General features: G+C 41.1%; 1 protein-coding gene across 1 annotated transcript; it reads right to left on the bottom strand.

The window, feature by feature from the left end:
- Window positions 1-3536: 3536 nt before the first annotated feature.
- On the bottom strand, window positions 3537-20596 carry FN3KRP (fructosamine 3 kinase related protein). Its single transcript, XM_083352325.1, has 6 exons — window positions 20363-20596; window positions 15224-15375; window positions 14317-14408; window positions 13782-13864; window positions 10672-10794; window positions 3537-6749 (listed from the first exon to the last, which is right to left on the bottom strand). Exons 1-6 carry the CDS (start codon window positions 20501-20503, stop codon window positions 6411-6413), a joined length of 930 nt encoding a protein of 309 aa, XP_083208451.1. The 5' UTR covers window positions 20504-20596; the 3' UTR covers window positions 3537-6410.
- Between the last annotated feature and the right edge of the window lie 1063 nt (window positions 20597-21659).

Here is a 21659-nt window from a genome sequence, read left to right as displayed (position 1 = left end):
GTCATAAAAGGGCCAAGTTTGAAGACCCCCTGCCTTAGCAAATGCATAGCATCCGAATTAGGATAGGGGTGGCTTCCAACTTGCAACACCGACTTACTAAATTGGGGAGGAAAAAACTGACTTGTCCTCGAGTTCAGCTAATCAGTTATAGCCCTTGCTGCTTTCTATCCCTAGCAGTGCTTCAAACGGACATCCCTCCGCCGTGTAAAACCGTATTCATCTGTTGTAAATACAATCGAAATCCTAATACATGGCCGTTCTTCTCCAGAAGAAACGGAGGAGAATAGGAGTTTACGTTTCCAAGCGAAACCCTGGAAATAAGTCTCCAGAAGAAACTATCCCAGTAGAGTGGATTGCATAGGCTGAGAAAAGGAAATACCCATGTCTTTTGTAGCAAAAGACTCACATAACTCCTTAAAGACTAATGTTGATTGAAACTAAAGCTTCGATGGAATAATATAAATCTGTGGGGTGCCACAAAACGAATTCATTGAATATAACTGCCTGGAAAGTCCGGACTCCAAAACATTGACTAACATCTGCAAAGGGAATAATTATTGAGTCTTTAACAATCTTCACTTTAGAGCTGATTATATGATCAATGCAGCAAAAACTTCAAAAGAAAAAGTGGTTTGGCAACCTCAAGTTAAATTCAGTAAGGATGCTCATTTGGAGCGTAATTGAACTGAAGTATATAATAAAGGAGGGAAAGTCAACTTCTCTGAGAAACATATTGAGGAAGAATACTGTATTTCATTGAATGCCAGAAACATAAGGCATTCAAATAAAAGTACCGGTAAATGTGTGCTAAATGTGTGTTTAACAGTATCTTGCTGCATCTAGTTTATGGGTAAGCACCAAAAGATGAATTAAAGGTAAGTCTGTTATGCCCCTGGGCTTTTAATATTGCAGAGTAAAATTATAGTCACAAAAAGCAGCTATTGGATATAGTTTGTGCTTTATAAAATTTCCATCATTGTTTATTGGAAGAGCAGCAAGGGTACAGAAGGAGTGCAAATCATTGAAAGCAAACTTTAAAAAGACAACTGGATTAGTACATCCATTGGCTTTCTAAAAACATAAAGGTAAAGGTTTCCCCTGCTCAGTTGTTTATGACTCCAGGGGGTGGTGCTCATCTCCATTTCTTAGTCAAAGGAGGCAGTGTTGTCCAAAGACATTTCTGTGGTCATGTGGCCCACATGACTATAGGCCAAGGGATGCAGAATCCTGTTACCTTCCCACCGAAGTGGTATCTACTTGCATTTACATGCTTTCGAACTGCTAGGTAGGCAGGAGCTGGGGCAAGTAACAGGAGCTCACCCTGTCATGCAGCACTTGGGTCTCAAATCCAGGCTTTCTGCTTTCCAGCTGAGCCTTTGTGCTCCCAGTATGTCTAAAACAATACTGATACCCAATGAAAGCTGTTAAAATTACAGTTGGAGGTGAGATGCAGCAGATAAATTGTAAATCTTCCATGAGATAAATTAAGTCTAGTCTAAGAGCAATGTGTGGTACCTCCAGGAGATGTAATGTTTAGAAATACTTGTGGGAAAGTATTGCAGAAGACGGCTATCCTGGTTTAAAACCAGTGATGGCATAGTACTTGGCTATCCTTTTGTAGTAAACGCTAAGATGCTTGAATTGGAGCATTCTGCTCCGTGAATGCATAATTGCTAATATTAGGATAGTATTTTGGGAGAGAGTAACATTTGCCACCTCAGTGAGATAAGACTGCTGGGTTGGTTGCATCAACATATAAAGAGCAAGGACATGCGCTAAGACTCTGTAAACTGGCCAAATGTGCAATCAGATACTGAGCCTAGGGCAAAGGGGTGTTTTTTTTTGCATTCTTTGAACTCATTAATCAAAAGATGTTATTACTATCACATGACTCCAAGCTGTGGCACAGGTTGAATGATACAGAGCAAAGTACAAAAGTGAGGATTGTTTTATTCATATATATTGGGTGTCTCTATTTTTTGTTACAAAAACAAAAAATGGGAAAGTAAAGCATTTATCTGAACTCCCATCTACTGTATCATAATTCCTAACCCTTATGCTTATTCTTGATACTCTTTTGTTACCAAAGAGTAGAAAATAGTGATGATTCCAATGTTTTTTTTATCACAAAAACACAATTTTTGAATTGTAGGAAGAAAATCTCCATGTCATCATCTTACCTGATTTTCCATTGAACCCTTTAGGAGGATTTGTCTGGGCTTAGTCACGTGAGAAGGTGGATTCTTTTGAATATTCAGCGTAATATCTTTTTCCATGTCATTATTTTAGTCCATTTTAAAATATACTTTCAAATCATAAAGGTAGTCCTCAGCTTACAATCACAATTCAGCCCAAAATTTCTGTTGTTAAGCAAGACAGTTGTTAAGTGAATTTTGCCGGTTTACAACCTTTTTTGCCACAGTTAAGTGAATCACTGTTACATAGTTTTAAGTGAATCTGATTTCCCCATTGACTTTATCAGGTCACAAAAGTTGATCACATGATACTGCAACCTGACACTGTCATAAATACATGCCAGATCACATGATCATGAGAATGCTGCAATGGTTGTAAGTGTGAAAAACAGTGAAAGTCACTTTTTCAGTGCCACTGTAACTGCACAATCACTAAATGAATGGTTGTAAGTAGAGGGCTACTTGTATTTTTTTTTATTGAAAAGTTTTTCAATACATTTTATCTTTGTTTTGTTAATGTTAAAGGGCTACTTGTATTTTAAAGACAGTCTATGTAGAGGCAGATACTATTAAAATTAACTTCTGGGCCATTGTTCAAAAATAACTATATGTCCAATGTTAAAATGTTTTGCTTCATTCTGTAATTGTAAATTTGATTGTCCTCCATTAATTATACCGTAACTTAAATCCCTTTTAGTGTACATTTTTTAGAGTCTTATCTTACTATTTTTAAGAATTAAAAAGAAAACATTTTTCCATGGGGACTTCTCCATAAAATCAAACTTTTAATCACCTTTTGCTGTTTATTCTGGAAAAAAAAACACCTGTCAAATCCTACATTGGTATTTAAAACTACTTTCACTAAGAATTGAAGGAAACTCAGTCAGTGCTGCAACACTTGTCAATCCAAAGGTTCCTAAATAGCTGAAAAGCAGTTAATAAGCAACTTCTGAAACTGATTAGAAAAGAAAATATATGAACTTGGTGTTGTTTCAAAGATACCAAGCACAGCTTGAAAAAAAAATGGCTATTCCCTCATCTCCAGGAACTGTAAATTTGCCAGTGACCACCATCTTGCAGTCCCCTCTCGAGGAGCAACTGTCTGGAGCACTTCATTCTGCCATGGTGCTTAACTGTGCTTGTCATGGAGCTGATTTGTGTCCACCATTTCTTCAGCAGAACAATTTTGTAGCATATCTTTTATCAGAAGATACTCTGAATTTCCGTTATAATAGTTTGGAATAATCTTCAAGCATTATGATGAGATTTAGCTCTTGCTTTTAACTTTTTACTAATTCTTTTTTTAAAACCATTTTTAACCATATTAAGACTTTTTTGGTAGATGCCCAACTATTTACACATCAAAGATTACTCTTCTTTTACTGCTGAATTATTCCTTATTCTTATAAAAAAAATTCAAGGGAATGTTAGTTTTCTTAAGCTAGAATTCTCCATCATAATTTCAAGAATTTCACAATATTGTAATTACAAATATTAGATAAAAAGATTGAAAATAATTGGAGAGATAAGCCAAGCTTCTTAATGCCTACAACATACAAGTGAGTACAGCTTGAATTATTCTAGGTTAATAATGTTTGTCCAAATATTTTAAGAAAATGGATTGTGATGAATTTATAATACCAAACAGGACAAAAATAAAAAACTAATAAGTGAAATGCTCAGGAATATATTTATTTGAACAATTACAAAGGATGACAAATAGCACCACCTTCTTTAAACTAGTGATATTGTTATGCAAAATGAGAAAGCGGAGAAACACAGAGCATTGGAATTTTTAAAAATTAATATAATATTTTTTCCTTAATGTAAAGCCAAATAATGTTAATTCAAAGCCATCAAAAACATTCCAAGGTCTGTATGAGCATTCATTCCAGTAATCATGCCTCTCTACCTACCTGGCAAATTAGAATGGACAGCCACCAAAAAGCAACATCTGAAAGAGCAAAACCCATATTCTGTTTGCCATAAATATATATATTCTGCATACATTAAATACAATCTTTTGGTATGATTTCTAAAAAATAATGTATTTTCATATGTATCCTTTCACCCAGACCCATATATTATTTTGATTTCAAATGTTTAAGGAATTCTGGATGTATTTACTATACTTTAGAAAACTCTTCATCAGCACTTCACAATTGTTATAAATCATGTTGGGTATATCCAGTACACTTTTTCTAGTATTAGGTACCGTATATTGATTCAGCATTCCTGCTGCTGCAAACTAGAAACAAACAGTAGCAGATTCATGCAAATGCAAAAACTGAGGGGAATTAGTAATGTAGTAGTAGTAGTTTTCCTTCTCTTTCTAATCTCTGTTAAATGATCCACACAGAGGAAAGTGATGCTGGACACATAAAAATTATAGCTAAAATTAATTCTCTAAATATGAGTCCAGGATAGTAAGCCCTTGCCTGACTAAGGAAAAAGCAACATAAACACTTTTACTAAAAGATTCAAGAATTTAATATGCTATCATAATCTGGATTAGAATTTTGCTACTTTTTTAGTTAGACTTTATGCTGTAAATGAGACAAAGCAACCAATGATTTTTTTGTAGCAGGAATATTTTATATCGGGGTGGGTGAGATGGGAAGTAACCATATTTTTAAGCTCAGCAGCAGTGAATCATAAACACCCTCTGGAAAAATAGTATTATGAGCCTAATTTGTTGCAGGATACTACAGCCAACCCAAGTATTAAAATGGAAGAAGATATGTGTGTGTATGTGTGTGGAAGAGGAGGATCAATCAGGAACTGATTGCTTCCTCATAATCTAAGGTCTTACCCTTGCATATTAATTTTTAGTATTTAGTGTTTAGCATGTTATCAGCACAAAGATTGCTTTATTTTTATCAATATTCAAAGTAGTTCAGAACAAGCTGCAAAAAGGCCTATTTTAACTTCAGACTTGCATACAATCCCAAAATTTATCAGCCAAAACAACAATGGCTGGCTAGTTTCTGGGAGCTGTAGTCCCAGCTCAGTTGAATGGCTTCAAAGAGAAATGATTCCACAAACCAGCCCAAGAAAGTAACTCGGAAATAGAGACAGCTGCCTATAAATAAACTTAACCCATGAATGTACACTGTACAACACAAGATTAGGTCACTTTTTTTGGTAGTTAGGAATATACACCAGCTGGAGCCTTACAGAAGGAAAACAAATCAGATCATCATGCAAATTGTACTGTGCTTGGAAGATTCAGGCAGAGTCCTGAATTTTGACAACCAGAGCCATGCTAACAACACTCAACGGCAGAAACAACAAAAGTCACCTAGGCAGCATCCTATGTATTCTAATTTTAGCTTAGAAGATGCATCTAATGTTAAAGCAGCTGTAATGATAATACTGAAATATAATTAATATTATAAATATTGAGAGTAGACTTAAGTTTCATTGCACAGTAAGAAAATTCCCAATATATTCATATATACTGTACTATGAAAGAAAGGTCACTAAGATCTCTGATTGTGTCTTTATCATTATTGTTGGTTTGTTTTTCCCTTCTACCTTGCTGGCAAAACATGTATCTAAACCAGGGGTCCCCAACCCCCCGTCCGTGGACCAGTACCGGGCCACGGCATGCCAGCAACCGGTCCGCACAAAGCCCCATCCACGAGATGCAGGCAGCACACAAAACCACACCCCCTCCAGTCCATGGAAAAACCTCTCTCCACGGAACCAGTCCCAGGTGCCAAAAGGTTGGGGACCTCTGATCTAAACTATTGTCTCAAGAACAACTTTCTCTACTGCCACCTACTAAATCAATTCAGTGGTGTCATCTTAACAGCAAAAAAGGCCTTCATGTAAATCTCGGATTATTTCTCCCTCAGACAGCTCTTTAATAAACTGTAGTTACCAGAATACCAAGCTTGGGACATAGTGGGACTGATCTTCAATTATGGAAAAGGGATAATAATTTAAATTATAACCAGTGGAATATAGTAATTAAAATGTTGAGTGGGATGGGATGAGGAAATTTACCCATGGAAGTTCACTGGATGACTTCCAGGTGATCATTATTTTTCTCTCTGTTTCTCTCCTGGGTAAAAATTGGAAGCCGAGCTATGTATCCCACCAGGGGCTCCTGTATGAAAGACTGGATATAACTAACAAATTAAGTATCACAGATCACTGCAGCTGAAAACCAATGTATTTTTCCAAGCAGAGTTAATAAAATTTCACAAATCATTTCACTAGATTTTTCATAATATTTATAGATGACCCTCTGTAGCCTCCACCAAAGTGATTCCAATGGTTCATGTAGTGAAATAGTTGATAAAGCTTGAGCCGTTTATCAAAGCCTGGTGCTTTGGGGATTTTACCATGGTAAGCAGAATAAAATGAACCACTGAAGCCACCAAACATCCCAGCAATTGCCAACTCATACTCAGAGTGACCATAGAAAGAGGCAGGATCAAAGATAATAGGGCCAGAATCATCTTCAGCTACATTTCCTCCCCACAGATCCCCATGTAAGAGAGCAGGAATTATTTTGAGATCACCAAACAAACTGGGTATCTTCACCTAGAAAAGAAAGAGAAACAAACAAATTTGGCTGGAGAAATCATCTATTATCTTAGTAGTCATTTAACTGTACCTTTAAGCAGAGAGAGAGAGAGAGAGGCCTCTAGGCACACTAATAGCAGTATTCCTAGTTGTACCATTAAAAGGGCACCGTTTTTTCTGATTTTATTGGGGGGTTTTTACAAGAAAAAACAATGGATATAGCATTAAGAACAGATAAATGATGGTTTAAAATCAAAGGTGAAATGCCCTTAAATTGCCCACCAAAGTCCCACTCCAGAACCACTAAGTATACAATAGATTAGGATTGCATTCACATAGCATGCTATTATCTTTTAACCAGGGTTTATTAAATTTCGATCAGCTAAGTTCACACAACCATGATTTGCAACCCTGACTAGGTTAAGTTCGCAAACATGCTAAGCTCCAAACAAGCAACCTGAGTTTCTGACTTTACATGTGGGTAACTCTTGTCTGTAAGTCACTTAAAATGGCTGAAGGACTTGAACTTTTAAATTTAATATTTATAAAAGACTTTTTAACATTTAAGACATAGCAGGAGCACAGCAGGATCGAACATTTTCTTATTTATATAATATGAATGCAGTAGCATTCATTGGTTTATTACAAAGTTTTTGCTATATATGTTATGTACCGTATGTATGTGCGTAGATACTATACATACATATGATTTTGAAATAAATATATATGTATTATTTGTCCACTGGCTATAACCAAAAAAAACCTATTACTAAACCTGAAAAAAGACAGAATTTCAAGCATATAAATGGAATATGGTAATTAATGGAGTAAGCAACCAATAAGCAAGTACGCTTAAAATATTTTCCTTTTGGGGTTAGCTATCATTCTATCAGTCTGACCACTTTGGTGCTGAAATTATTATTTATATTCTGCTAATGTAAAAGCAAAAAATAATCTCAGACTGGTCTTTCAAAAAACAAGAACACCCCACACACAAACCCCTTAGAAAACAGCATTATGTGGATTCATAGAAAGTGAAAAAATATTAATTACAGACAAGGACTATTAAGAAAGGAATATTAAGCTTCAAATCAAAATCTGCTTATCTCTAAATAAGTCACACAGAATTCCACAGAAGTTGCTCTTAACTAGGTGGAATGTGTTACAAATGTGCTGCCCTGCAATATAAGAAGTGGCATCTATACCAGTTTGACCCACTAAAATGGTTCATAATAGATTTGAGAGACTAAATCTTAAAAAGGAAATGGTTTTCATGTTTCACTTGTTATAATTTTTAAAAAAACTGATAGAAAGTATTACAAGGTACTCTCATTAACCAGGTTGTGTAGAGCAGGGCTTTTCAACCTTTTCAGCGATTGTACCACTTTTAAGATATGGCAATATTCAAGGACCACCAATCGCCTAGCAGGTGGGCATGGCCTGCTCGATGCCACTCACTGGACACAGCTGACTCAAGACAGGTGGGTTGCAACGGAACAAGTCACACTGGCTAACTCGATGTGGGGACAACTTGGTGCCCCACAAACTCGCCTCCCCAAACTACTAGTAGCCAAGCACATGCATGTGCACACACACACACACCGCATTCCAGGTTTGGGGACTTTTATCCACAGAGGAAGGAGAAAGCCTTCTCCCCAAGCCCAGGTATGATTTTGCTAGCTCATATGTGGATACAAGTCTCCAAGTTTGGAGAGAGAGAGAGAGAGAGAGAGAGGAGAGAGAGAGAGAGGAGAGAGAGAGAGAGAGAGAGAGAGAGAGAGAGTGTGTAAGATGTTCTTTTTCCAATTCAGACATTGTTGGTGTCTCCCTGGCAAAGCAGGAGGTGGAGGACAGTTGCAGGAAGCAGTTTCCTACCTACGAGTCCAATTTCTGTCTTTACAGATCTCTGGAGAGCAAGAGGAGGCGGCAGGGAAGCAGCGCTCCCAGGTCCTGCATAAGGGAGGTTGGCCCTTTTCCAATTGTGCATGGTAAGGGTGCTGGCTTGTTGGGGCAGCCTTCCCTCACACAGCTCCCCTGCCACCCCCTCCTCCTCTCCAGAGATCTGCAGGGGAGACAGAGATCTGGAGGGCAAGGTACAGCTTCCATATTCACGGCTCACCTTGGAAGACCATATAGGAGCTGTGACTAGGGGGGCCTTCGCCCAGGTTCGCCTGGTGCGCCAGTTGAGGCCCTATCTTAGCCGGGATGATTTGTGCACGGTCACTCATGCGCTCGTGTCCTCTCGTCTGAACTACTGCAACGCTCTCTACATGGGGCTGCCCTTGAGGACCACCCGGAGGCTCCAACTGGTACAGAATGCAGCCGCGAGAGTGGTGTTGGGAGTCTCCCGATACTCCCACGTTACACCTCTGCTCCGTGAGCTGCATTGGTTGCCAGTTGTCTTCCGGGTGAGATTCAAGGTACTGGTAACGGTGTTTAAAGCCCTCCATGGCATGGGGCCGGAGTACCTCAGGGAACATCTGCTGCCGGCATCAAGCTCCCTGCGCCCTGTGCGTTCCCACAGAGAGGGCCTCCTCAGGGTGCCACCGATCAGAGAATGTCGATTGGTGGCCCCCAGGGGGAGATCCTTCTCTGTGGGCGCTCCGGAGCTGTGGAATCAGCTACCGGTAGAGCTCCGGATGGCGCCCGATCTTCGCTCCTTTCGTCGCGATCTCAAGACATTTTTGTTTGTACAAGCTGGCCTAGCCTGATGGGGATCGGTGGGGTTGTTTTATCTTTGGTCTTTTAATGTTATCTTGGGGTTTTTAGAATTGTACTTCTATTGTTTTTAACTAGGGCAATTGTTTAATCTCTTTTTAATGTTTGTATTTGCTATTTTATTCTGCCCTGTGAACCGCCCTGAGTCCTCAGGGAGAAGGGCGGTATATAAATGTTATTAAATTAAATTAAAATTAAATATTGGCCACTTCTACCTCTCCAAGCCCTCCTCGATTAAACATACATTATATATAAATTAAAACACAGCCAAAAAGAAAACATAGCTAAATCACTAATTACAGCTCTTCACATATTTTCTGGAAAAACCAGCTTTATTGATGTTAGGAAGAACAATAGGAAGGGAACTGAAGACTCCAAAAGGTCTTGTTCTTTCTAATCTGTCTTCCCTTTGAGCCTTTAGTTCTCATTATTTTATTATTATGTATTTAAGAATAAGATCAAAGGCCTCCATAGCTCAGGATACTCACCTTAAAATTAGAACCCAGAAAAATTTAGTTAATCCACAATGCCGCCCTATGAAAAATAAAGATAATGGTGGCGGGCGAGAGCACTGGGGGAGCGCCGCTTTGCAGGACGAAGTGGACGGAGGTACTTGCAAGTCTCGCCCCGGCTATGGCGAGGAGCAGTGACTGCGTCTATGCCCAGGAGGCAAGGAGAAGGAAACGGAGGTGTGCGGTGGCTGGGCTGCCTTCTGGCCCGCTGGATTCAGGGTTTTCCTTTGGGGGCTGGAATGGGGTGGCCCCTTGCTGTCTCCATGGTGGCCCCGGGCCAAATGTAAACACCTCACGGGCATGTCTATACCCTCCCCGTCCTCCTCTTGTCTTCGTTGTACCTGTAACTGCCTCCTTTTCCCAGGCTTGGCGCAGCTTCCGGAAGTGCCAGTCAGCTGGAGCCCGGTGCAGATCCTGGGCGCTCAGCAGAGCCCTGGCAACACCGCGGCCTGTACTGCATTGCCACTGCTTCAGCTCATCCCCATGCTACACTTTTACACTTTTTTTACTTTTTTTTTTACAGTGCTTTTCAACCCATCATAAGTGTACCACCTGCCAGGTGCCGACATACCACCAATGGTACATGTAACACCGGTTGAAAAGCCCTGGTGTAGAGGACCCACCGTTTCACACCACTAAAGCAATATGGAAACTGTATTGCTCTGAACATATATGAGGATGCCATTTTGAAATTCCATAGAGATCACTACCTGGAGTTGAGCCCAAAGCTCTCTTGCTTCTCTGTCTCCTGAAGTCTTCTCAATCAAATCCATCTGGGGCTGAATTCGTTGCCTAGTAAAGAAATTTACCCAGTCTTGTTGCCAGTCATTAACCTGCAAATAAATTTTTTTGTTGGTATCTTTGCTATGTTTGACTATCAAATGAACATAATCATTTCCATTACATTCTCTATTTTAATCACATTTTTGCAGCGTCTACACATTTGTAGCATTTATAATACTAATCAATGAACATGAATCTATCTCTTCAAGTACATTTTTGGGAATAAATTCCAAGAAGAAATCAGATAGAATATTTTGTTCATTTCTTCTCCTATATACCATCCCAGTAATTCCTAATATTTTAAATACCGTATATACTTGAGTATAAGCCGACTCGAGTATAAGCCGAGACCCCCAATTTCACCCCCAAAAACTGGAAAAAGTTATTGACTCGAGTATAAGCCGATCCGCCGTTCTGCAAGCCTCTGCCGCCAGCAGAGGCTCGATCCGCCATTTTGCAAGCCTGAATACACAGGAATACCCTGTGTGGCCGCGGCTCGTCGGCAGGTCTCCGTTCCTCCTGCCGACCTTTGGGGAGGTTTGGGCGCCTCCCCAAACCTCCCCAAACCTCGGCAGGTCTCCGTTCCTCCTGCCGACCTTTGGGGAGGTTTGGGCGCCTCCCCAAACCTCCCCAAACCTCGGCAGGTCTCCGTTCCTCCGCGCAGACCTGCCGACCTTTGGGGAGGTTTGGGCGCCTCCCCAAACCTCGGCAGGTCTCCGTTCCTCCTGCCGACCTGCCGAGGTTTGGGGAGGTTTGGGGAGGCGCCCAAACCTCCCCAAAGGTCGGCAGGTCTGCGCGGAGGAACGGAGACCTGCCGAGGTTTGGGGAGGTTTGGGGAGGCGCCCAAACCTCCCCAAAGGTCGGCAGGTCGGCAGGAGGAACGGAGACCTGCCGAGGTTTGGGGACGTTTGGGGAGGCGCCCAAACCTCCCCAAAGGTCGGCAGGTCTGCGCGGAGGAACGGAGACCTGCAGAGGTTTGGGGAGGTTTGGGGAGGCGCCCAAACCTCCCCAAAGGTCGGCAGGAGGAACGGAGACCTGCCGAGGTTTGGGGAGGCGCCCAAACCTCCCCAAAGGTCGGCAGGAGGAACGGAGACCTGCCGAGGTTTGGGGAGGTTTGGGGAGGCGCCCAAACCTCCCCAAAGGTCGGCAGGAGGAACGGAGACCTGCCGAGGTTTGGGGAGGTTTGGGGAGGCGCCCAAACCTCCCCAAAGGTCGGCAGGAGGAACGGAGACCTGCCGAGGTTTGGGGAGGTTTGGGGAGGCGCCCAAACCTCCCCAAACGTCGGCAGGTCTGCGCGGAGGAACGGAGACCTGCCGAGGTTTGGGGAGGCGCCCAAACCTCCCCAAACGTCGGCAAGTCTCCGTTCCTCCGCGCCCTGCCTGCCTGCTTCTTTCCGCTGCGGAAAGAAGCAGGCAGGCAAGGCGCGGAGTTTGGGGAGGTGCGCGCGCACCTCCCCAAACCTCCCCAAACTTCGGCAGGTCTCGGACGGCGGTGGCTTGGGAGAGGTGCGGGCGATCCCGGAAGCACCAAAGCCTCGGCCGCGCACAAGTCCTCGGTAAGTTTTTTTTGTTGACTGGAGTATAAGCCGAAGTGGAATTTTTCAGCCCAAAAAGTGGGCTGAAAAATTCGGCTTATACTCAAGTATATACGGTAGTCATTTCCTAAGACTTTGGATTGTTGCCATTGAGCTGCATTGGTAAAGTAACATCTTAAGTAACATCTAAAGCTTGGCTAATTTCAAGAAGATGGTCAGCTCTGTGCCAAAATGCTGTTTTTAGAGAAAATCCTAGCACAGTAGCATCACATTTAAATCACATTTTGGACTCTACTGCATTAATTAGCTATTACTAGTATCATTCCCTTAATTACAAAGTACATCTATTTTTCAGGGAAGCAGCAATGACATCTGCCATTCTGTTACAACATGAGGATCAGGCAATATATTGATGATACTAATATTGTATTGGACTCTTTATACCAAATCGTACTTCCCTAAGTTATCTCTTAAATTATTAATTCACACACAAAATATGCACTGCTTCAAACTAGGAAGGGCACAGTAACATACCTGTCACTGCATCTTTCAAAAAAAAATCTACACTTCCTTTTCTGTGCTCACATAGCAGCCAATCGTGGAGAAACCAACAGGATGTGAAAAAGTACTTTGGAGCAAGTGTGGATAAATGTCAGCACTCAAACACATTTTCCTAGGATCACAGAACTTACCATATACACCCAAGAAAAGATAGCTTCTTTAGGGTTTCACTTACAGCAGGCATGTCAAACTGCCGGCCCACAGGCCAGATGCATCACGCCGAAACCGTGCCCACCCCATTACTGGCAATGGGGGAAAAATTGTGATAAGTCGCACGTCGTCATGTGACATCGCAAGTTTGACATGCCTGACTTACAGGTATGCTGTGTGCACCCATATAATTCAGAAGTACCTTTTCTTGTTTGGAATCAAAGTCCCACACATCCCTAAAATGTGCATATATTAGTTCTATGTAACACTTTAAATAGGTGTTCCAATATAAGTGAGGGTGTGAACAGTGTGCCTCTCTGCAACTCTTTGAACCAAATATTCCCTTTATTTTTATTTTATTTTAATTCCATTTATAACCCGCCCTTCTCCGAAGACTCAGGGCAGCTTACAAACTTAGCAGTAGCCTTCATTCTATGTATATGCCTGCTTATTAGGGCTTTCACACACACACCAAGCGGCATTATTACAAAGTCAGCTTATTGCCCCCAACAATCTGGGTCCTCATTTTACCTACCTCGGAAGGATGGAAGGCTGAGTCAACCTTGAGCCTGGTGGGATGCGAACCTGCACTAATTGCAGGCAGCTGGTGTTACTTAAGGAGGCATTAGCCCACTGCTCCACCAAGGCTCTTTTCAGGTTTATGCAGCAGCTGCAGTAGTCACACAATCCTTGGAAAAGGCAGGGCTGCTTTAAGAGTTTGCAAACAAGTATGTATGTATGAAGAGTAACAAAACAAGATTTTGCAAAGCAAAAGAAGACAATCAAGCCTACCTGTGGAAGGTAACCACAACAAGTGACAGAATGAAACCCAAACTCTTCCACAAACTGAATATCCATCTGATTTTTACTTTTACCTTGAATGGAAAAAAGATATAGTTTACTACTACAACAGATAAGTACTCTAAACACTACATTATTTTGCTCTTCTCAATGAATCTAAATCTTCTAAATAGATGTAAAAATAACTGAGATTATGTATGTATCTAGGTGAGTTCAGGCTACATGTTTTCATATTTCAAGAATTATATAAATATTGCTCTTCAATTTCCCCCATTCATTTTAACAATGAAATAAGTTATCAATACTGAGGAGCAACGAACATTTCAAAGATGTTTCTTATGAAAATCATATTGACAAAGAACAACCTTGTTGCTATTTACCATCTTTCTATTCAAACAAAAGAAATTTTTTAGGGCTATACAACCAGGTTTCGTAGGAGGTAAAGCAAAGCCGTTAGAAGCATTAACAATTCAACATACAATAAATTTCTGGGATTTAGAAATTCTCAAACAGCTAAACCATTTACCAATAGTGTTTGCATCTTTCTTCAACTTTTCCCCAAGATTTTGATTATGAAGATGAAGATCAGCCAGCTGAATCCCAAGTTTTTCTGCATGTCTAAAAAGGTCAGAACAAATTATTCTTATCAGCTAGTGCCAAATTAACAGTCTGAACAAGAATTTGGTTTTTGTTCAAATGACAATGGGTATTGTTAATATCCTGGTATTTGTTGGATCTTCCACTGAAGATTTATATCTTAATCTGACTGTAGTGTTACTTCAAACTTTGATTATAGTACTGTTAGTAGTTTTCAATATTTTTAATAAAATGTTATATATTTTCATAACAGGGCACTCAAAAGTAATTCATTATTTTATTAATTTACTACTACTATTTTCTCTACTATATAAAAGCTTTAAAATGTTGGTATAACTTGGGTACAGACCACCCCATATATTCTGGTTCCTTAATATCGCTATCTTTTAGGTCAGATTTCACAAACTTCAATGGATCAGCTCTAGGGATCAGTGATTCAGGCCTGCTGGACTTCCTGGCAGTGAACTGCCAAAGCGTAGGCTATATGACTTCACAGCCACACCTCCCTGCCCCTTATTTATTCTTTATTCAGGTATAAAAACCTCCTGAGAATCTAGAATATGTGCAATATTTGCTTACTTTTCAGTTAACTATTGAACTGAGACTGCATACAGTCCTCCCATGTTTAACTTAGCCTCGGTTTAACCAATTAACCCAATTTTCTTTGTTCCCACAATGAACTGTAAATTTACCATACGAGATAGATCTGTCTCAAGGTAAACTAAATTGTAGCAGCCTAATCTGTGTGACTCATGGAATCATACAAGCACACCCCAAAGCTGCTTTAGGACTATCTTATTTTTAAAATATCATGCATTTTGTCCTCATAACTTTACCTATTGAGACTTCTCATGTCCAAGTGCTCCATCACAAATAAAGCACCACCTTCCGGCAAATCAATAACTTTGATAGGTTTAGGAACTTTCACAGTCTGTGTTTGCAGAATAGCAGCTAAACTTGCCATTTCTCCATCAAACATTCTTCTGGCCTATCAAGTATAATAAGAAAAACCTATTTAAATATTTCTCCTGTATTGAATAGTACCCCTTTTCAGTGGTCTACATTTTAAAAAATAATACAGTAACTTTTTCACAAATTACTTATTTTATTCAGAATAAATATACGGTAAATCCCATATTGTACAGTTCACATTTCTTTATGTACCCTGCTGCCAAATTACACTAAAGAGATGGACTAAGTTTTAAAACTGAATGTTTATTTATTAGATGGAACATTTCTGTATAACACAGAAGAAGACAACTTTGTGGAAACATAACCACTCAAAATAGGTAGCTTCTAACAAACAAAAAATATTCCATCATTATTATTTATGAGTCGTTATAATATACCAGGTTTTAAAACAACATCTCTAGCTGTTTTATACAAGTAAGTTTAGTTACCATAGTACAGTTGTGGAGAACGTATGGCACGCGTGCCAAAGGCGACACTCAGAGCCATCTCTGTGGGCACGCGCACCGTTGCCCCAGCAGAGTTCACCAGAGTAGCAAGCTTGTGACTTTTGGAAGTGACAGGGGAGGAAGTGAGCGAGCAAGCGGCGTTGGCCCTCCGGGGATGCCCCAGAGATGGTGAGGGACGGGTCCCTGCCGCCCTGGCCCCGACCACGCTCACCCAGTCTGCCGTGACAACTGCAGCCACGTCCACCCAGTGGGCCACGCTCCTACCCCCCCCCAAGGGCACCACAATGCTGATGCAACCCTGGCACTTTGCAATAACTAAGTCGGTTTTGGGTTGCAGTTTGGGCACTTGGTCTCTAAAAGGTTCGCCATCACTGCCATAATACAATATTATATCCTTGTTCAGTATGTGTGACTTCAAATTGAAAAGATAATCCAAAAGCTACAAAATGGTACACAATCCTTTAAAAAAAATTATATATTTACTAATGATGGTCCTGCAGGTTTTGGACATGCTCTCCTTCACATCTTCAAAGCTGAAACTTCTCATAATGTTATTTCATTCACGCAACCAGACCTTCTATTTTTTGCTATATAATTTTATTTTACATGCTAATCCGCAAGTATAGGAACTTCATTAAATTATTCCCCAGTGAATCTTATTTATTAAAATTTATTAAAATCTTGATCAGATTTTACTCAGTAGATGACACACAGTAGGGAAACCTACTGTATTCCCAATTCTTCAAGCTTACCATATAAGAATGTGTTCTGCTCTCATTCTATTCATTTTTCTATAAGCCAAAAGGAATATTATTTTAAATTTTAAAAAAATCCTTTACAAAAGCAAGAGTGGACAGAATAAAATAAACACAGATAAAAGTCATGTGTAAATGCCCTGAAAATTTTGGGAGGGCAACTTTAACCAAAAATACACCTGGAGATGTCTCCCCATGTTATTTATGTGTACAAGCATCACACTTATATATCTCTGCGTGTATGTGCATGTGTATGTGTGTGCATGCATATGCATACACATCATGTCTAATGCTAGAAAGAACTATGGTATATGATTAAGGCACCAAGCTAGAAACCAGGAGACTATGATTTCTAGTCCTGCCTCAGGCACAAAGCCAACTGAATGACCTCAGAAAGAAGACAATGGCCAAGCACTTCTGAAAAACCACGCCTGACTGCATAGGGACTATAGTCAACAAGAGTCAAAGAACTGACTCAAAGGTTTGTATAAATAAGATGCCAAAAGTTAGTGTCAAAAAATAAAGAAAAAAAATAAGTCATTTACAGGAATGGAATTAACTACTCATTAAAATTAATTGCTTATAAAATGGAGTATTCTATTTATAAAATTAGCTGGTTCCCTTTGCACATGCAAACCACTTACACACAGATACGTGCAAGTTACATACAAATATTCCACTCTTCCTTTCCAGGAAAAAAAAGAATAAAAACCAGGATGGAGATGGGTTAGGAAACATAGCACCTCCCCTGGGAAGACAGAGAAAAAGGACCAAAGACAGAAATAACAGAATGAAACAAACAGAAACCTATGGAAGTACAAAAAGGACTGAATTCCATCAGGCAAGAAATCTGACAGGCAGCAGCTAAATCTTTAGACTAATCTACGTACTTGTTCAAATAACCCAGGTTCTCTGTAGATCTGCAAACTACAACTCCAGAAACATGCTACTGTAATCAATCCCTGACTTAACACATATAATTGAAATTCAAAGGTATCAACGTTTGCATTCCTGCAGCCTGTGCAGCTGGGAAATCTTCAGTGGCCACTATTCCCAGGAAATACTGTCTCCTTGCTTCCTGTACTCATGTAATGTTCTTTGATGAGTTTACGGTTACAGCTAACCACGTTTCTCAAAGTCCTACTCTTCAACAGCACTTAAACTAGGGTTGCATCTAAGCTGCACAAATCTGAATAACTAATAGATGGTGACCAAGAGTCCCATAAATCCTGACTGCTTCTTAGTACTGATGTTTTTTTTAAATGTTCCGTTTATTGATGCTACCACAGGAAAAATGCCCAGTACATGGATGATCTACAGCAAGGGTGTCAAACTGCTGGCCCACAGGCCGGATGCAAAATGCCAAAACCCATCCCATTGCCGGCAATGAAAAAAAAGTCGCGATACGTCACAACACGTCACTTGACGTTGCGAGTTTGACACCCCTGATCTACAGTATTCAATCTTCTTGTGATACTTAGTAATGCAAAGAAAGCACTCTGCTGATGATTAAAGACACTTCAGTTTATTGTTTCATATCCTACTAGAAACAAATATTGGACTTTTAAATGGATTCCAAGTGATTACTACAAATCAATCAGTCAGAATAGACCTTGGAGGTCTTCTAGTCCAGCCACCTACCTGCTCAAGCAGGAGACCTATACCATTTCAGACAAGCGACTGTCCAGTCTCTTCTTAAAAATCTCTACTGATGAAGCACCCACAACTTCTGAAGGCAAGCTGTTCCACTGGTTAATTGTCCTCATTGTTAGGAAGTTTCTCCTTAATTCCAGGTTGTTTCTCTCCTTGATTAGTTTCCCCCCTTGTTTCTTGTCTTGCCCTCTGGTGCTTTGGAGAATAAGTTGAGCCCCTCCTCCTGTTTGTAGCAACCTCTCAAATACTGGACTATTGCTATCATGTCCCCCCTAGTCCTTTTCTCTAGACTAGCCAAACCCAAATCCTGCAACCGTTCTTTATATGTTTATGAAGTAAAGGTTCTTTCAGGGTTCTGTCTACTAGGCAAATTCAGAAATCTGTAGTTAAGCAAACTGTGCAACATATACAATTTGTATTCTCAAAAACACCTGTTTCTGAGCCATGGGTTACGTGTAGCGTTACATGTAGTGGACAGACCCCCCCCATAGCCATGTAAGCCACTCAGAGTTCTTCTGAACTAAGGTGGCCTTAAATCTAATAATATATTTTTTTAAAATCTTCATTGCCGAGTTGAAATGCTATCTATCCACGGTAAGTTGGCAAAACAGTATACCAGAAAAAATCTTCTGTTGCTTCTCTTTCCAGTAATATATTTTGGAAGAGATGATATCTGAATAGGGCAGACATGTCAAACACAAGGCCCGGGGGCCAGATCCGGCCCGCGAAGTGGTTTCATGCGGCCCATGAAGCCATCCTGGAAACAGTGAGGGAACGGCCCCCACTGCCTTGGCCCTGGCCCAGAGACCCCCCCTTCTGCCAGAGACCCTCAGATCTGTCCCACTCCTACCCAGGCCCCCATAGGCACCCTTGATGCGAATGAAGTAGAGCTGGCCACGCCCACCCAGTAGGCCATACGCACTCTAGCCACGCCCACCCAGTAGGCCATACGCACTCTAGCCATGCCCACCCAGTAGGCCACGCCCACCCAGGCCATACCCACCTGGCCCCCTGAGGGCAACTGCAATGCTGATGCGGCCCTCAATGAAATTGAGTTTGACACCCCTGGAATAGGGGTAGAAAACGCTGACACTAACATACTATTAGAACCTCCATAGACTAATACTAACATAACTAAGGACAATTTAAGCCTGTGTTTTTAATGACTGGGAACTAGACAAAGGTAATACTCAAAGAGACACAGGTAACCCTCAAAGAGACACAGCAGAAAGATATAGCTAGGACATGTTTATGCGAGTTAGGTGTAGTCGACTTACAAGAGTTCATTTACTGACCGTTCCAAATTACAACGGCACTGACAAAACTGACTTATGACCATTTTTCACACTTACAACCATTGCAACATCCCCTTGATCGCATCGTGAAAATTCAGACGTTTGGCAACTGACTCATATTTATGACGGCTGCAGGGTCCAGAGATGAGATGATGACCTTTTGCAACCTTCTGATGAGCAAAGTCCATGAGGAAGCCAAATTCACTGAACAACCGTGTCGCTAACTTAATAACTGGAGCAATTCATTTAACAGCAGTGGCACGAAAGGTCGTAAAACGGGGCAAAACTCACTTAACAAACGTTTCACTTAGCCACAGAAACGTTGGGCTCAGTTGTGGTCGTAAGTGTACACAGGGCTTTTTTTCTCATCGAACGCTCAGAACGGCGTTCCGGCACCTTTTTTGGATGGAACCTTGTAGGGTAGGCAAGGCGGGTTGTATGACATGTGTGAGTTCCGGCACCTTTTTCTTTTACAAAAAAAGCACTGAGTGTACACGTATAGGATTATCATGGCTTATTCTATTAATCCAGTTTCAACACACACACAAAAAAAAAACTAGGGCCCGGAAAAGTCTACAGACCAAACAAAAAAAATCAGCCTATCAATACCTCCCCTCAACCCAACATTTTTTTTTCAGGGCAACCCAGGTCTCCCAACCTGCCCCTTCAGAGGAATGCCTCTCTGTGGTGCTCTCCCCTCGCGTTCCCCCCGTTACGAGCAAAAGCCTCGCTCGGGGAAGGTACATTCAGAAGGAGCCTTAGTAGAAAACCTCAGTCCACCAAATTAACCACCCGGACTAGGCGCTCCTTTTCCAGCCTAAGATTCCCGCTCTACCCAGTCTGTGTCCTCCCACCTCGGCCTTGCCATTGCGCTTCACGTAGACCTTCCCGTGGTCAGTGTGGAAACTCTCGCCGGGGCTGATGCAGCCTCCCCCCGAGTGTCCCGCAGGCCGAAGCACCGAGGTGCCCAGTTCTCGCCGCAAAGCCGCCTCCATCGCAGGAGGTCCTGGGAAAGCGGGCCACGCACCGACCCCGCGATTCTCTCGTCGGATCCCCGAGCCACCGGGAAGCCGTTAGCCAAGCCACCCGCCCCGCCAATTGAAGCACCACGGCGATGCCGAGCGCCCGGAAGAGGAACGTCCGACTCGGGGGAAAAGGCAGCGCCTCCAAAGGATCCAGCGGCTGCCTGCATTGCTGCAACGAAAGGAAAGCTGGCGCTGAACCGTTGATCCTTGTCTGAATTCGCACTAGGAACCCAGCTTGTCTAATTATAATTCGGAAGAAGCCGGAATCTTGAAGTAAACCAAGAAGCAAGCCACAGTTAATTTCATTGGGGAGCATCTTTTAGGACTTTTAAGTGGTCGCGCGCACACGTAACGCTAACTCATGGTTGTTGAATAACCCGTAATATTTCTTTGATTTTCACACTGCACGCGAATCAAGTCTTGAACCCAAAGCAAAGCAAGCTTCACGGACTTTTTAGTGTATTGTGTGAACCAAGTCTGTTTCCCCTTCTGTATTAAAAACAGATTTAAATTTTGGTTTTGCCCTACTAGTCTGCATTATTTAAATGATCTACACCAGTGTTTCTTAAATGTAGTCTTAGGACCCCTAAGGGTCCTCCAAGTATCTCTCAGGGTCTGCACTATCGAAATTATTTGCCAGCCTATGCTGAAAAATACAATATTAAAATCTCATCAAATAATCATGAGAAGCAGTAAAGGCAGCAAATATACTGATTTTAATTCTGAATATGGTAAATATCAATAAATATAATCCATATAAACAAACATTTTTTGAGGATCAACTATAATTTTAAAAAGTAAGAAAGGGTCCTGAGGGGAAAAATACCTTAAGAAACACCGCTTTATACAAACCTACCTTTCTATACATTTTTTGCAAGAAATTAAATGCAGAAGGACCTTTGGATTTCTTTTAAATCACCGAAAACATACATCTAAGGAACTTAATGCATATAAAAGTTGTTTTAAATGCTAAACTTGTGTATTGACAATACTGCTTTTCAGAATAAATACTGTTTAGAATAAATACTGTAAATCATTTTCTAAAGGCTTTTACCCTAAAAAAAATCTTTTTCATGTCCTCTAGCTGTACATTTCCTTCTCTCTATGGATAAAAGTCCATCAGATA

The sequence above is a fragment of the Vipera ursinii genome (assembly GCF_947247035.1).
Source record: "Vipera ursinii genome assembly, chromosome: 2".
Classification (NCBI taxonomy): domain Eukaryota; kingdom Metazoa; phylum Chordata; class Lepidosauria; order Squamata; family Viperidae; genus Vipera; species Vipera ursinii.
Note: the sequence above shows the minus strand (reverse complement) of the source record. Positions and strands in the feature narration are given on the sequence as shown.